Source organism: Poecile atricapillus, chromosome 2 (genome assembly GCF_030490865.1).
Source record: "Poecile atricapillus isolate bPoeAtr1 chromosome 2, bPoeAtr1.hap1, whole genome shotgun sequence".
In the NCBI taxonomy this organism is placed as follows: Eukaryota; Metazoa; Chordata; class Aves; order Passeriformes; family Paridae; genus Poecile; species Poecile atricapillus.
Genome location: NC_081250.1, coordinates 95819283 through 95836116, shown reverse-complemented (window position 1 = coordinate 95836116; position 16834 = coordinate 95819283). Strand labels below are relative to the sequence as shown.

The 16834-nt window shown below is 35.1% G+C and overlaps 1 protein-coding gene across 6 annotated transcripts in view; it reads left to right on the top strand.

Annotated features, from left to right (window-relative positions):
- ZNF407 (zinc finger protein 407) overlaps window positions 1-16834 on the top strand; it is a 337294-nt gene that overhangs the window by 25816 nt on the left and 294644 nt on the right. For all 6 annotated transcript variants that reach the window (XM_058831042.1, XM_058831041.1, XM_058831044.1 and 3 more), the window contains 2 exons: window positions 416-5236; window positions 11155-11269. In XM_058831042.1, the coding sequence (XP_058687025.1) occupies window positions 416-5236; window positions 11155-11269 (4936 nt within the window). The remainder of the gene's footprint in view (window positions 1-415; window positions 5237-11154; window positions 11270-16834) is intronic.

The window sequence follows — 16834 nt, the reverse complement described above, 5'->3', positions numbered from 1 at the left end:
TTGTTTTGCTTGTTGTGGCAGTCATGATTATTTCTCCTGGGAACTTTGAAATTTGGTGGAAAAATTAAATATTCCATGACCAGTTCCTTGAAAGATGCTAGTATTTTGTGTCCTAAATATACTTCCAGAAGCAAAGGTCACATTTGTCTGCCCATGTTTAAAGCATGTAGAAGATGACTTGATTACATAAAAACTATGGGATCTAAGTGTTTGCTCATGTGGTGCTCATTACAGTGAGAGCTCTGTAACTAGAAGGGGGTTTAGATACCGTAATGAAACTGTCACCTCATATCTTTCATTGTGTATTTCTTTCTGCCATGATTTTAATTTTCTATATTGCATGGGGGTTTTAAAATTTGATTCTTAAACCTTGAAGTTTGCATAAAAGACTAATAATAACTCTTTGGTTTTGTAGGTGCTAAACCAAATGATCTACAATTGGTAATATCACTGTTAAGAATGGATGGGGAGGAGAATAAGAAGAAAGATGATGTTGATGAGAATTTACAAGTTGAGTTGGCAGAAGAATCCCCAAGAAATGCAGCAGGAGAAAATTCTGGATGTGACTCTTCATCTCAGCAGAAAACAAGGCCTACATCAGATGAAATGTTCAGGAACCTTGAAAAGAAAGAAAAAGAGAATGGCACAAACCAAACAGCACTGTCAGAATCACCAAACCTGGATGTTATTGAAGCAAGAAAACCTGAAGATATCTCCAGGAAAAGAAAGCAGAGCTGTTCAGATGACATGAAAGACAGTGGAAGGAAATTGCAAAAAGTTTTAGCTGGAGAAGCATGTGGTGTGGTAGCTGGAGCTGTAAAGCAGGAAGGAGTCACCAGTTGTCCTGATAGTGACATATTTAATTCAGATATCCTGTGCCTACGTTACGATTTCAGATGTGCTGCTGCTGATGCCATATTGAAAATTCCCAAGGACAATAAACATTCACAAGAGGTGTCAGCTGCTGTTCCTGATAAATTATATTCTTCAGAAGAAAGCAGTGTTGTCTGTACAGTTGGAAACATAGACAAAGACCCTAAAGACAAAATGAGTGATCAGTGTTTACCTTCCTGCTCTGATAAGGAAAAGCATAAACAAGAAAGCTTCTCTAAACCATCCAAAGAGCAAACACACCCTCACTGTAGTTGCATAGGTGAGTGTAGTTCAACATCGCATATGCGTGTTAAGCGAGATCGTGAGAAATCCAAGATATTTTCTTGTGATCTTTGTGGTTTTCAGAGTGCTGAAGAGAGTCTCCTAAATTCTCATCTCCTTGGCAAGACTCACCTTCGACGCCAAAACCTTGCTGCACGGGGAGGATTTGTACAGATATTGACGAAAAAATCCTTTAGAAACCAACAATCTAATGTAACCAAAGAGAGGAACGTCAGGGTAAAACCTGGGACCAATAAATTAAGGGCAAGAACTGCTGATGCAAAAGAATTAAGTGTTTGCAGTGCACTGAAAGGCTCAAAATTAAGCTTGTCTAAACAAAAGGATTGCAGTGAACTTGTTGAAACGATACCATCTTCAAATACTCCCACTGAAAAAATGGACACTGTGACAGAAGAAACGTTGCTTTCTTCTGGTACAGAAGGAAATTATAAAGTTCATACTGAAAAACTAGAAATACCGGGACCATCCAAAAATATCTTGCAGAAAACAAAATGCCTTCCAACTACCAAAAAGCTGCTTAACAGTTTACACAGGACAAGGAGATTTGACAAACTGAAACACAAAAGAAATGCTTTCTTGTTAAGGTCTTCATTTGGACAGAGTAGGTCTTCTAGATTAAAAAGGCAGGTTAAAAGAAGATACAGCTTGTTGGGGAATAGTAAGAGACCCAAATCTGAAACTCGGAAAGTACATGTGAAGCCTGTCTCCAGCACACAGCTTACACATGATGAATCAAACCCTGTGTCACATACAGAACTAGAAACAGATGCTAAAAGTAATTGTAATACTGCTGCAGAAATACAAGATTTTACTGAATATAGGCCAAATACCCCTTCTTCTAGCACGGGAGATGCTAAAGATTCTGAAGTTAAACTTACTGCTGATGATGGTGCTCTTCTTACTTGCATGGATTGTGGTCATGTTTTTCATGACAGAGAAAGTTTGGAAACTCACGTTGCAAAACTTCATACAAAAAGGACCCAGTTTCATTGTCAGATGTGTAGTGATTCCTCTGGAGTCGGGGAAGACATGAAGCAACACTGTCATGACAGTAAGCACCAGATGGGTGATTGTAGCTTTAATTGTCAACTCTGTTCATTTACCAGCTTGAACGTGGTCAGCCTTCAAAGCCATATGAGTGAAGTTCATAATAGGTCCCATAGTTGTCCAGCTTGCGTTCTTTTTTTTCAATTTGAAGAAGAGCTTATAAATCATCAAAAAAACGAGAAACATGGTGGTTCATTATTTCAGCAAGCTACTACATTGACTAACAGTGATCAGACCTTGCAAGTGGTACCTTACAGTGACTCAGTATCGAACAGTAGCCAAAGACTTTCAAAGGAAGTGGAAGTGTCAATGCAAACAAAAGCTCCAGACTCTTCCTTCATAAATCATAGAAATGAACTAAAGCATTCAGTTCTGAATAAAACCAAATTTCAATGTAAAAAGTGTTTTTATAAGACAAGATCTTCCACAGTTCTTACAAGGCACATAAAACTCCGACATGCACAGGAGTATCACTTCCTTTGCAAAGCATGCAATCTCTACTCACTGAGTAAGGAAGGAATGGAGAAACATATCAAAAGAAGCAAGCATCTTGAAAATGCCAGGAAAAACAACATTGGACTACGTTTTGAAGAATGTATTGTAAAGGTTTGTGTTGGTGTTGGTGGCATTAAATCAGTGGTGGATACTTCCATTTCTGGGAGTGGAAATACAGAGTTGGATAAAGAAATTATACAGGTTTCATCTTCTTCTGTGGAAAACATATCGAGAAATAAGGAATTTGTTCCATCTGAGCAAAGAATTGGTGAAAATGAATTGGTTTTAGCTGATGCATCCAGAGGAGGGAAACTTAAAGGTACTGTTTCTAGGACATGTACCCATTGTGGCCTTTTGGCCTCCAGTGTTACAAATTTGACTGTTCACATCAGGCGAAAACACAGTCATCAATACAGCTATTTGTGTAAGGTTTGCAATTACTACACTGTCACCAAAGGAGATATGGAACGTCACTGTGCAACCAAAAAACACAAAAGCCGAGTTGAAATAGATGGGTGTGGAAAACAGAACTCGGAGATCATTGTTAGCCCTGAAGGAGGTAATTTTGAATCCATAAGCAAAAAGATTAATAGCCCCATGACTGCCTTGCCTGAACATATTGAGGACAGTGGCCAGTCATCAGATGTGGAAAATTCTGTCTTAGACAATCAGGAAGCTGGGCAAGGAGATGCTGAGTTAAAAGCTGCAAATGCCAGTAGGCTGCTGGATTTGCAGCCTGGTAGGAATCCATTGAATATAAACCAACGTGTGTTACTGGAACCAGTGAGGGTTTCTCAAGACTGTGACCCAAGCTTCCAGAGAAGAGCTATGGGTGCAAATGACAACAAGTGCATACACTGCAGCTTCATTGCTCATTCTGCTGCTTCTTTAGAGCTGCATGTGAAGCGAAAGCATACAAAACAATTTGAGTTCTACTGCATGGCTTGTGACTACTATGCTGTTACTCGCAGAGAGATGATAAGGCATGCAGCAACAGAGAAACATAAAATTAGAAGAGAATCTTACATTCATTCTTCTGGGGAGGAAGCAAATACAGCACATATCACTAAAGAAGGCACTGCTTTGCCTCAAGAGGAGCACCATCGCAGTGCAGGAGAATCAAAAACTATTTTAGATGAAACAAAGTGTGCCAATGATGCATCAGAAGGTGATGATATGAATAAAAGCTTTACTGAGTCTACTGCCTTAAATGAAAATACATCTCCAGGAATCTCTAAAGATGTCAGTTCCCAAAATGCAGTAGGAGATGATAAGGAATCTAAAAATGGAGGAGAAAACCCTTTTTGTGAAGGATTCCAGCAAACTCCTCAGAAAGATAAAGTTGTTGAACTTGTCAAGGAAGTATCAGTTACAGAAACAGGTACTTGTGAGGTGCAGAAAAATAAGGATGGGCAGGAGCTGCTCAACTCAGATGATGATTGCGCTGCAGAAAATCAAAATAGATCAAGCACCACAAACTTCAATTCAGAAAAAGGTGTGGAGAGCTTGGAAGAAAATAGTGAAAACCCAGAAGCAGAATGTAGAGACAAAGACAGTCTCAAAAAAAAATCACTGAAGAAAAATAACCCACTTATGCTAAGTCTTCCTGAAACAAGTAGTGCAGTAGAGCAATCAAATTTTGCTGGAAATACTGGAGAAGCAGTACAAAATAGACGTAGTTTATATGGTAACAGAAGTTTCAGAGAGGATCCTACTGGGGAGGAAAAAGCCCTTATGGAAGCACAACATGAAGCTGAAGTAACTATAAATAACAATGTTTGGGAGGCAGATGGCTCAACAGCTGAGGGCACACAAGAAAGTAGTAATGAGGCTTTAGGAACAGTTATCAGTGCCGATGATAATGGAAAGGCAATGCAAAATGTTGGCAAGTTTGATTCTTCTATAGTGAGGTTAAAAAGTCATCAAGATGCGGAGGCCACTGACCATACTGCAGAAGGACAGATGTCAGGGGCAGTGAAAACTAGTGAGCTCACAGTGAAAGCAGACACTTCAACAAGTGTTGGGAAAAAGAAAAAGTCAGAAGGAATTTCCCTTGGGGAATCGACACGTATTCGCTGCGATGACTGTGGTTTTCTAGCAGATGGTTTGAGCGGACTAAATGTTCACATAGCCATGAAACATCCTTCAAAAGAAAAGCATTTTCATTGCTTACTCTGTGGAAAATCATTTTACACAGAAAGCAACCTTCACCAGCACTTGGCCAGTGCTGGGCACATGCGAAATGAGCAGGCAAGTGTGGAGGAGCTGCCCGAAGGAGGCGCAACCTTTAAGTGTTTGAAGTGCACGGAGCCCTTTGACTCAGAGCAGAGCTTGTTTCTCCACATCAAAGAGCAGCATGAAGAGCTGCTGCGCGAAGTCAATAAATACATTGTTGAAGATACTGAGCAGATAAACAGGGAGAGGGAAGAGAACCAAGGCAATGTCTGCAAGTATTGTGGGAAGATGTGTAGAAGTAGCAATTCCATGGCCTTCCTAGCTCACATCCGTACCCACACAGGTATGGATATACTGTTGTTGCAACTGGTCTCTTTCAAACAGAGTTTGAATTATACCATTGGAATTATACCATTGGTCTTTTTCTGCTTGTTAAGCCCTTTAATATTTCTTATGAACTGCATTTGTATTGCCTGATAAGCCCCGGTGAAATTCAAAATTATCTAAAAGGGTATGAAAATACAGTGATCAAAGCGCAGAAAATGTAAGAACATTTCAAGTGCAGTCACCCTTCTGCTTTTTGTTTCATATAGAGAGATTTTATTTTTAATCTAAACTGTAACCATTGATTGGTTCTTCTGTTTATGTAATGAAGCAGTAGTGGTTTGAGAGAACAATTAGCTGTTCTTTCTAACTTTCTGTACAGTTATTTAATTTGTTTAATATCCAAATTGTTTATTTCATTTCAATTTAGTGGAACTTTCAGCATTACATAACGCTTCAGAATAGGCATTTCCAATTATATAATTCCTAAATAAATACCAATAAGAAAGCACAAGAGGTTTTTGTAGAAATAAGTTATAGCGGTTGGAATTGGTCCACCTTTCTGGAAGGTGGTATGCAGTGCTGATGTGTTGCTCAGGGATGTAGCATCTGATTTAGTTTCTGTGCTGATCACACTTTAAATTCATTTTTATGTTTAATTTTAAGTGGAAAATTTAAAAACATTTCTGTAGAAAAATGCATAAGCTGCAGTTCTAAATTTATGTAAAAATTCACTGCTATGTTTCTATAAACCTGCCATACATTCTTTATTTTAAATAGACAGCTTTTCTAAATCACTGAGCTCTGCTTAGACAAGTGGTGTCTCCATGGTTGAATTTATGAGTGGATTTGAATAATAAATTCACATTTCAATGAACATATTTTCATTAAAACTGTAAGGTTTATTTTACTGTACTTTTAAATAATGGCTTATTATGGAAGCTATAGTTTAAATTCATGCAGTATTTGAAACTTAGTGCCTGGTTACAAGGAAGAGAACAAAAAGGTAAGAAAAAAAGCAGCATAAAAGAATGGTAATTCCTGGCATAATCCTAAAATAGTTTTGTAAGTTTTTTTATGAAAAGGCAAGGGCGTGACTGGACGACAAATCCTAAAAATTAATCTCAGGGAACACGGACGTTGTATTTCAAACCTTTCAAAGTATTTTACTGTAACTGCAGTATTCATGTATACCAATAACTCACATACTTAATACTTTCAACATTACTTCTGTCCTGTCAATAGCGTAGTTATCTGTATTGCTTCAGCTAATATCCAACTTCGAATGCAGTGTTAAGTCTTTAGAGGGATGCTCATGTTCACATGGTCAGAACAGCTGTATAAGCCCTTAATATGCCCTCTTACGGCAGATAAAACTGAATAAAACTAAGGGGGAGGATGCTAATGGAGCTCTCTTTAGAATTCTTTATGCAACTGTCTGGTCAAGACATGTTGCTTATAATTGATGTGTCCATTACTTGAATTCTCTTGTAATTATAGTCAATAAGTCTTGTAAATGTGTTAAAGCTCACTAAAAGCATACAAATTCAAGAACAGAGTAAGGCTAATAATTTAAAATAATCAATGTAGGCATTTCAGCACTTAATTTCCCTTGTGTGTTGATAGCTGATCATTCTTAATCCATTAAGATTTATTTAGTCGTTTACAATGCAAAATAGGTTTGCACTGGTCACTTGTGCCATTTGAAAATGTCCACCAGGTTAAGTGCAGAATGTAGTCCATTAGTCTTCCTTGACTATATGTATTAATTGCATTTAAAATCAAGTTAATGTGGATGTGAAAGTGAGGTAACTATCAATATATGACAAAGCAACCCTACTTACATAAGTTACATCATTGATTGTAACATTTAGTAAAAGTTAGTGTACTTTTTAACATCTTGTGTGTAGGTCTTATCATGGAGTATATTTTTACAGTGCTTTTGGATAGCACTAAATATGCAAAGCAGTGAAAGAATATATTTAATTTTGCAAGTAATTTTTTGGTGCAGAAGTATAGAAGGGTTACAGAACAGTTTTATCTGCCCTCTTTCTCACTGCTACTTTAAATGTTTTCTTATGCTTTGCTTATTGACATAAATAGTAATGTGGAGACTTTTATTAATACTTAATGGGAAGAAGGCTTTCTCTTCCAATCTCTTATTTTCCTGATTGTGGTTTTCTTCTTATAGAACCTTTTCTTTCCATCTGTATCACAGTGGATACAGTTTAATAACAAGCAAATATGTTTAGGTTATTTGGAGTAGTGGCAGAGGGAACTGACCTAGTGCACCACCTGTATGTACATTTCTTGTAACATTGGTGAGGCAAAATCTACCATTTCCAGCTTCTCACCTGTCCCAGGGTAACAACAGGTACATAAGAGCACAGCCACGTATTTTCCCATTTATTGTTCTGATTATATGCTTTTAAAAGTCTTTCATCAGCATCTAGATGTGCATAAATAAGTTTATATACATGTGTATGTATATGTAACCATTACCAACTCCTTTCCTTTTTTTTAATTGAATAATCAGTGATGATTTGGGGGGTAGAGGGAAGGCAAGGGAAAGTTGCAGATAGATATAACTAATAATTTCCATTAATAGAAAAATAATGTTTCAAAATACCATTAAATAATGTAGGAGATTTTCACATTGCAAATGAAAGGGAAGCTGTGCTGTAGAGTACCTAACAAGTAAGTCCATCACATGTTGACAAGTGAAAATGAGGAAGTGTAAAGAAAAATAAAAGGAGTAGTAGAGGTGGAAGACTTTTTAGTTTGCAGTTGATGGAGGTCCCATAAACTTAATTAACAATCAACATCTGAGGAAAAATCACCTGCAAATGCATCATCTTTGTTTCTTTTCTCATCAGATTTCTCAGTTAATGGCAGTTGTGCCCGATGCTAGTATGCTGTATTACTCCCCATGTCCTAAACATAGGAGGAAATGGTATGATGACATTCCATATGGCTCTGCTCACTTTGTATTGGGTCTGAGCTAGGAGCACAGCAATGCCTGCAGGAGCAGGTGATGTTGCCTTTGGCTGCCCTAAAGCTGTGACAGTGAATTTTTTCTTATAGCTTTGGGTCTGTATTGTCCTAATGTAAAGCAAGGATTATGAACTCAAATATTTTTTTACAAAACAATAGAATGGTTTATGACTGCCTGACCTGAACTCTTAAATTTAGTTTTATTTTCAGTTTGGTATGGTGGTGTTGGTTTTTGTTTGTTCTATTGTTCTGTTTTTGTTTTGTTTGTTGTTGGTTGGTTTGTTTAGTGTTCCCCCAATTGTTAAGAGCCTTATTGTTTCCTGCTACCATCAGAAAATGTACATTTGTTTTCCATACCATAACTTGCAGGTAAAGTAGCTTGGTGGATTTTTGGCTTTTTTTGGCTTTTTTTTTTTTTTTTTTTGGCATTTGATTGAAAAGATGATATAGTGAAAGCATTTTTCTCTTTTTCTTTCTGAGAATTTAAAGCCAAATGTGAATCCAGTAGTATCACAGTTTAAAACAGCATAAGAGAACTGCTGAAGTTGGTGATAAGTGAAAGCTAACATTTAACAAATGGTTAAATGCTTTACATTATTTCAGACATCTTTATGACAAATATATATTTTTTTTTTCCTACCATTAATTTAAGTCTTAGTCTAATGTCTTCATTTTTACTATAAAATTTTGGGTTGTTCCGTCCAAGAGCATACTGGAACAAATTTGGCACCAGCAACCTAAAAGGGAGATTTTGTTTCAGGTGATAAGTACTGACTGGAGCCTGCCAGCACTTGAATTTTCATGGACTTTAAATGGAGATGTTAACAGATATTCAGCTCTGGGTCTGAGAAAAAAATCAAAACCCCTCAAGGCCTCAGTGATTTTTGGATGAGAGCAGTCAACAGAATAATACATTTCTGTATTGTCAGCACACTGTAGTCACGATTGGTCTGAACTCGAGTTCTTCACAAAGGAGTCATGTAAATGGAAAACAGCAAAGGTCTTGTATGGAAGCCCTGTGGGACACCTGCAGTAGCAGAATGAGGAACGAATTTACAATTTAATCAGTAGGAGAGAAACTAAGGGAACATAGGATAGAATCCACATGGTATTTGAATTCTATGAGAAAAAAAAAAGCAGTATAAACACCAATAGATTAAAAAAAATCCTCTTCACCTGTGGCCTTGTTATTAATTGTCCAGCTAGATATCATAAGTTAAAACATCAACTTTTAGTGGTCTTCTAATGCAAAGATAAGTTTTTTTTTTATTATATTTTATTTGCCCTGGTCTCTTTGTAGAATGCAGTGTTGATTTGAAATGTCACCAAATTAATGATTAATTCAATTTTATCAGGATCATTTAAATCAACTGGCTTTTTTTCAGTGTGATGGATAGAATGTGATTGCTGTGAGCTGCAGTCTGAACCTGCTTTTGACATTTAAACATATAAAGCTGACTAGATATAACCATTGAGGTGCTAAATATATTTTACATCTACTTCCAACAGTAGAAATGGAAGTATTAAGAGATCTGGCTTCATTGTCATTGAGCTGTGAAATATTCAACCTTGTCTGCCTGTGCTTAGTACTGTTGACTTTTTTATTTCAGTTAGAAGATTAAAATTAAATGCTTCATTTTTCGTTAGCTTTTGGAAATTAAATTGAAATTTAAGACTCTAAAAATTTTTACTAAGATCCTCAATTTCACCAGTGGTTTCTTGGAGGATATTCTATTTTCAAGGGCAAAGCAAAAAGGTTCATTGATCAAGTATGATATAGTGCAACATTTTTCTTATCAGAGCTCTTTATGTATATTTATTAAAGATCCCATATTTCATAATATGCCTAACTGTATTGGAAAAAATATTTCACAAAACATACACTAAACATAATATGGAGACTCTTTGACCATATTGTGCTTACCTTTAACTGCAATTCTATGATTTTGATTTATTGATTTAAGGATTTAGTGGTCAGAAAATTGGAAAGTGCTTCTAGAATGATGTTGCTGCATAATAACCTGGGGACTGACATGTGCCAAATTTAACTATGTCAGTAAGAAAGATAGTTTTTCCATCTTGAGAGATGATCACTGTTAATTAAGGTAGACAAATAATTTGAGTTTTTGCTGAACTGATGTGGTACAAGAAATAGGTTGATACTTTTTCCTTGGAGAAATAATTTCAGAGTTCTTTGGTCTGCAGCAGACATTTAATATTAAAGTTTGTTCTTGAAATAAATAATAGCCAAAATGTCAATACTTCTGGTTTGCAGAATAATCATAAATTCTTGACCATAAAACAGTCATAAAGGCATAATATTTTATCCACTGTATATTCATACATTGCATGCCATTACAATAGCTAGGTGATGAATCATTTGCTGTGTGTGACAGAACAAATCTGAAATACCAATGCTAATGTGAAATCTATTCAAAGTCAGAAGACTTGTAATACTATTTTACTTTAAAAATATTTGCTGAAAAAAGGTACATTTTGCAGTTTAAACCAATGCCAAGCCACTTTAAGACCACTACCCGAATTTCAGCATTTGGCCATTGGGAAAGGTGTAGATTAACTTTTGCTATCTTGTTGAAGCATTGTCTGTCCATTATATTTTCTTCTCATTTTAATATATTTTGTTGATTTTTAATGATAAGAAAAAGATCAGATTAAAAGTTAAGAGAGCATTTTCTGTGATCTAGAACTTGAGGAAAATTTAATGAGTATTGTGAAGAATATACTATACAGAATATACTGTCTGTGTCCCGGGAGTTACAAATTTATGTACGAGACACCTTTTTTATTAGGCAAAAATCTCAAACAGGTTAAATGTGGGATAGATTTTGAAAGGTTATTTTTTCCTCAGGAATTTTTATTTCTTTAACTGTGGGTGATATTTTATTCTAATTCAACTCATATCTTATGCTAAATTTTACTTAGGATCAAAGCCATTCAAGTGCAAGATATGCCACTTTGCAACAGCTCAGCTTGGAGATGCCAGAAACCATGTCAAGAGGCACCTTGGGATGAGGGAATACAAGTGTCATGTCTGTGGGTGAGTAAATTGAAACAGTCTCCACCATGGTTAACCAGGAGAAGAGCACAGAATATGCATTGTTTCAGAATTGAAAACTGTGATGTGAGCAAGAGTGGCTAAAATTATGCATGCATATCCTCCTTTCCATTGTTATGGTAAATTCCTTAAATACAGTTATGACATTCTTTTCCCACTTCTAATCCTGCACTGAAGATGAGCAATTTTATGGGCTACAAGGTCAATTTGAACCTGTAATCTGTAAATTGACTAAATTATAGGATGTTCATTCACATTGCCAGGGAGAACTGTAAATTCCATTTAAAGACATAAAAAATATATAATATAGACTTTACTGTGTGGGGTTTTTTCTTTTGCTATACTGTTATAATTTTAGTACCATTAACAGATTTCTGGACTCCATTAGGGTTTTCATTCTTTATGAAAACAAAACAGAAGACAGATTTTTCAAACAAACGGATCTAAAATATTGCAGGCATATGAGTTTTCAAGTAAATTGAAGTCTTTTATGTGTGCTTGTGTTTCTGTTTGTTACCCAGAAAGTCTTGTTTTTCTTTTAACAATCGTTATTTCCTTAGAAGGATCGTTCATAATGTTTAATTGTCCTTCAAATGTGTTGCATTTAATAGGAGGCACTGAGACTCCTTAATGCAAAACTAATTAATTTAGCAGAAATGTTTAAAAGGTTTTAAAATGCCATGGCATATATGGTACATCATAGGACATTCAAAGTTGGATTTTAATACCCTAGTTCTGATTAAAAATATATTTTAATGTTATTATGCTGAAGAAATTAACTAATATATGCATCGTATAAAAACATTTTACGCAAACCTATGTAACCTGCTATAGCAGTCTTATGGTTAATGTGTAGAAGAGCACAGGTTCAATTAGATGGTGCAGTGCACACATGCATGGTGTGGTGTGATGTTTGGGATAATATTCAGCAGGAGGAGGTATTTTAGCCTTAGCGTACAAATCTACTGCAGAACAAAGTGAGTTACACATTTTAGAAGACAAGTGAATCTTCAGCTGAAGATGCAGCTGAGTGATTTTCACTGATTCATCTCTCTGTTTTTCAAATAATTTTGCATGCAGCATTATGAGATACTTTGGTTGGGTTTGCTCACTTAAGAAAATTAATTGCTGACTTCTTGAAATGAGAAATAAAAATGTATGATCCCAATTCTTAAGTCCAGTGTATATCTGTCACACTGTATTAGGAATGGCAAAGCACGACATAGGCTCTCTAGCTGGGTTATGCAAGAGAGCCAGTTTTATTATTCCAGATCTTATTTTATAGACAGGTCCGAGAAGGTGCAAGAGGTAAAACTGTCATTGGTCGTTAAACCAACACATCACCATTATTGGACATTTAGGAACTGCACCCCTTGACTGTTTCTTGCAAGTAAACAACAAGGATCCAAACACCTGCAAAGGTTGTTATCCTTCTCCAAGGACTGTTTGGATTCCTCCTTATAATTTCTCAGGCCCAATTGAAAACTAGTTTCACACAGGCAATGTGCTCCCTTGCCTGCTTTCTTGCATTCAGCATCCATATATATCAGTAGTAGAATAACTTGTGCTGCTCCTTATTTTGAAGCATAGTTAATATGAATGTGGTAGGGTATTTTATATTGTTTAAAAAATCTCATTTGCTGTCTCTGCTTTGTCAATTGCCAGGAATTTGACATGGAAGATAATTAAAAACTACAGACCCACAGAAGTGTTTAGCAAAGGCTAAAATCTCTTCCGCAGGAATGAATGTCCACAAACTAGACATTGGTTGTTTGTTAAATTCCTTTTTAACTTAAAATGAAAAATCATCATATTATTTAACTATTTCCTTGTGGGAGGAAAAGTAAAAATAATTTCAAAGTAGCTAATACGGTATATTTTACAAAAAAATAAGAGAATTAAAATTATTAGGATTTGGCATAGTACCTCATTTTTCAAAAAGTCGTTCTATTCCTTCAAGATTGATGTGTCTGACAGAACCTGTCTCAGAAATTTCACAACTCTTGCCTGGGATTCACAATAGTTATGCAAGAGAGAGCAAAATATACATGAATGATTTGAACTTTGGATTAAAATGGTAGTCACTTTCATAAGCTGATTGCTTATTTTATGTTGCTGACATGTCATACCTGGTAGCCAGGCAGATAGTTATTTTTCATTTTTGTGTATTGTTAATTTTCATCATCAACATGAAGCTGTGCTATTTAGATATAGCAAAACAACTGGTGAAGAGACATACACCACAATACCCCATGCTTACAAAAATCTGATTTATATACCTGTTTAAATAATCATCACATTTCACTTAATGTGCACCAAAAATGTATTTTAACAATCATATACTAATACTGATTTATTTGGAAAAGACATTTTTGCACTGTAACTAACAATCCTGAAGAATTGATCAGGATTTGAAGGAGGAATGACCAGAGCAGTTTGAACCATAGTCCATATAATGAATATGTCATCTTATATGTGGAAGAAGAGAAAAAGTGTTAATAGCCTGTGCTGTATTTGTGCTCTTTTAATTGAAAGGACTGGATAGCGTATTGGTTAAAAAAATATAGTATCAACATGAAGAAAGATAAAATTGCTAGGATTGGCTATCAGATTAGTGGCACTATAGAGCATTGGTACATTAACACCACTGACAATGTCAATTCATTATCATTGATGGCTAAATAATCTTAGAAATGCTCAGTGGACCTATTAGTTCCTGAACATAAGCAGCTCATGCTGCATTTCTTCATTAGCTTTAATTGCTATAAATTTTACCTTTTTAAAAATCATGCTTTAAAAGGTGAAGTGATCTTTCAGGAACATTAACTCTGTAATTTTGTCACAAACAGAAGGTCCTGCACTATGTTTTCTTTTCTACAGTAGTTAATATTCTATCCTCTGACTTTTAGATTCTCAGTAATAAGCCCTCTGCTAGTTGTGAGGATAAATTGTGTTTCAAAAGCTTTTGAATCTGCTTGGGCACTTTTTAAAGGTGAAATGTCAGTGCGACATCATGGTGTGGTCTCAAAATACCACGTTTTTTTAAAGGCAAATTATTTTTAAATTTTGGTCTTAAAAAGAAAGAGACAAAAAGTATATTTTTGGTGTTGTTTCAGGAAGGGTTTGCTGTGTCTCAATTTTCCAAATGATCCTTATATTTACATGCTACTAAGTACACAATATATAATTCAGCTAGTTGTTGAAAAAGGCAGTAATTTTGCTGTGTTGTTTTATTTTTTTTAAATTGAAGTTCAGGGTTTGTTTTTCTTGAGCTGCACAGCAGAAACTACATGACACAGAAATTGGACACCGCTAATGTTTTAACATTTGGAATAAACCGCCTGCTACTCATTGCCTTATCGCAGATGTGTGTTAATTGTTTTCTTTTCTATACCCATGGCTGTAAAATATACCCCATTATTTCAGGCGTAATGTCTATTTTCTGTGGGTATATTTGAATTTCATTTTTGAAAGTCTGACTATGAAATTGGCTGATACCCTGGATTAGGTGAGCAAATCTTGGTTGCCCAGCACTTAAAATTTTTGTTTTATTTGCCTGGTGAAATGATGTGAAAAGGCTTATCGTACACTTTTCAAATTTTATCCCTTAGGTAAAATATGAAAAATGCATTGTTCTGCAGTCGAGATTTTGAACAGAATTTACAGGCAATGTTTGGTTTAAAAATATGTCTATTATTCCTTTGTCGTTTTCTTGCCTTTGCTTTTAGAAACAGAATTTTAGGGTATGTAGTTACATATTTCAAGTATGAGTGGCTGCTTCCCTTTTTTTAATTTTTTTTTCCCCTCTCCTTTATGACCACTTAAAAATCGATTGAAGATGGGTATAAGGTAGGTTTGGATTGCTAAGAAAATTTTCAGTATTTAAAATGTACACATAAACATTTTTTTCTACCTTCCTACAGATTGAAAGGGCATTTGTAGTAATGTCTTTATTATGTTTATTACATGTATATTATTTAATATATAGTAGTCAAATGTTTTGAGAACAAAAGTAAGCCTTTCTAGACACAGAGGAATTTGGAGTGGGGTCAAAAAGATTATATTTATTTGTATTTTGCTGGAGTAGCTATGTCTTGTAGTTTTTTGATGTGGTGTTTTGGGATTTTTTTTTTGTTGTTTGTTTTTGTTGTTTTGTTTGTTTGATTTTTTTGCTTTGTTTTGGTCTTTTGGTGGCTGTAGGTATTAATCTTTACTTTCTTCTCTTTAGTTCTCTATTTGCTTTGAAACTCCTTTTCTCAATTAATTCTGGACTTGAGATGTTCTGATAAATAAATGTTTTGCTAAATTTGACTGTTTCTTAAAACTTCAAGTAAATAAGCTTTAGGGACAGTTATAATGTCTCAAGAATTGAAATAACCTCACTTCTGCTGCTGTCGTTGATGCTAAGAGTAATTTAGAGATTTGTATAAAGTTCAGTATTTTAATGACACTGGTTGCTTAGAGAAAGTCTAAACAAAACTACTCACTTATACTGAGCATAGTGACTAATAGATCTTTGTTCTTGATAGATAAGGATGTGGTTTGACCAGCTGCATCAAAAAAAAAAAAAAAATTGTCTGTACTCCTGTTCGTTGTGTCTGAAAAATCTAGATTTTCACATTTTTTAGCTGATTACTATTAATACAGGCCACTTTTAGTGAAAGGCTGCACTTAAGATTGCCTTTGGCATGCAAAAAAGGCTTATTCGTATATTTATTGGTAGGAGCAGGAAAAACATTATATTTTCAAGGATGTCTTAATGTACTGTAATGTAAATTAATTATTTATACTTGTGCAGTTTAGGAAATCTTAAATAGAAAGTTGCTACTCTGGTAAAACTATTTTTGTGTGGTATTACCTAGTTTTTGTGCATTAGAAGGGATCTCTGTGTAGATGATTATAATGTCACTTTCTGACCTTTGCAGCTTGAATAATTGTAAATCATTGCTTCATAACGTGTCAGAGAATGTCTGTACTAGGGAATTAAATGGCAGAATATAATAGACCAAATTATTGCCTGTCATGTTTTCAACAACACAGTTAGTATTTGAGTTACACTTAATCATTACGTGCATTAGCAACTTCATTGGAATCCAGCTTCAGGCTGAGCATGAAATACATTACATTATTTAAACCTCTAATGGTAGAAGTCATTTATTTGTGTTGAAGTGTACAACATGCAGAGTTTCATAAAGCAAGGAACACTTGAGAGCTTAATTTATCCAAATCAAAGTCTAAATGCAGATAAACACAAGTGGCAAAAATTAGTAATTTTTATAGTCTGGAAATATTTAAAAATACATGGTTGTGGGTAATTGTAGGCAGCAGGAATAAATTAAAATCACTATTTTTAGTCAGCTCTGAGAATTAAAACTTCTATATCTAAATAATCAAATGCATCATGAAATTGCATTTTTGAACGAATAATTAATTATACACATCATATCTACAGATGTGTCCAAACAAAAAATATATGTTTGGTGCAGCTGTTTAGATCAGAGATAATTGCATGTGAAGTGACTGTTCCAGATCCAGCTATTCTTAGTT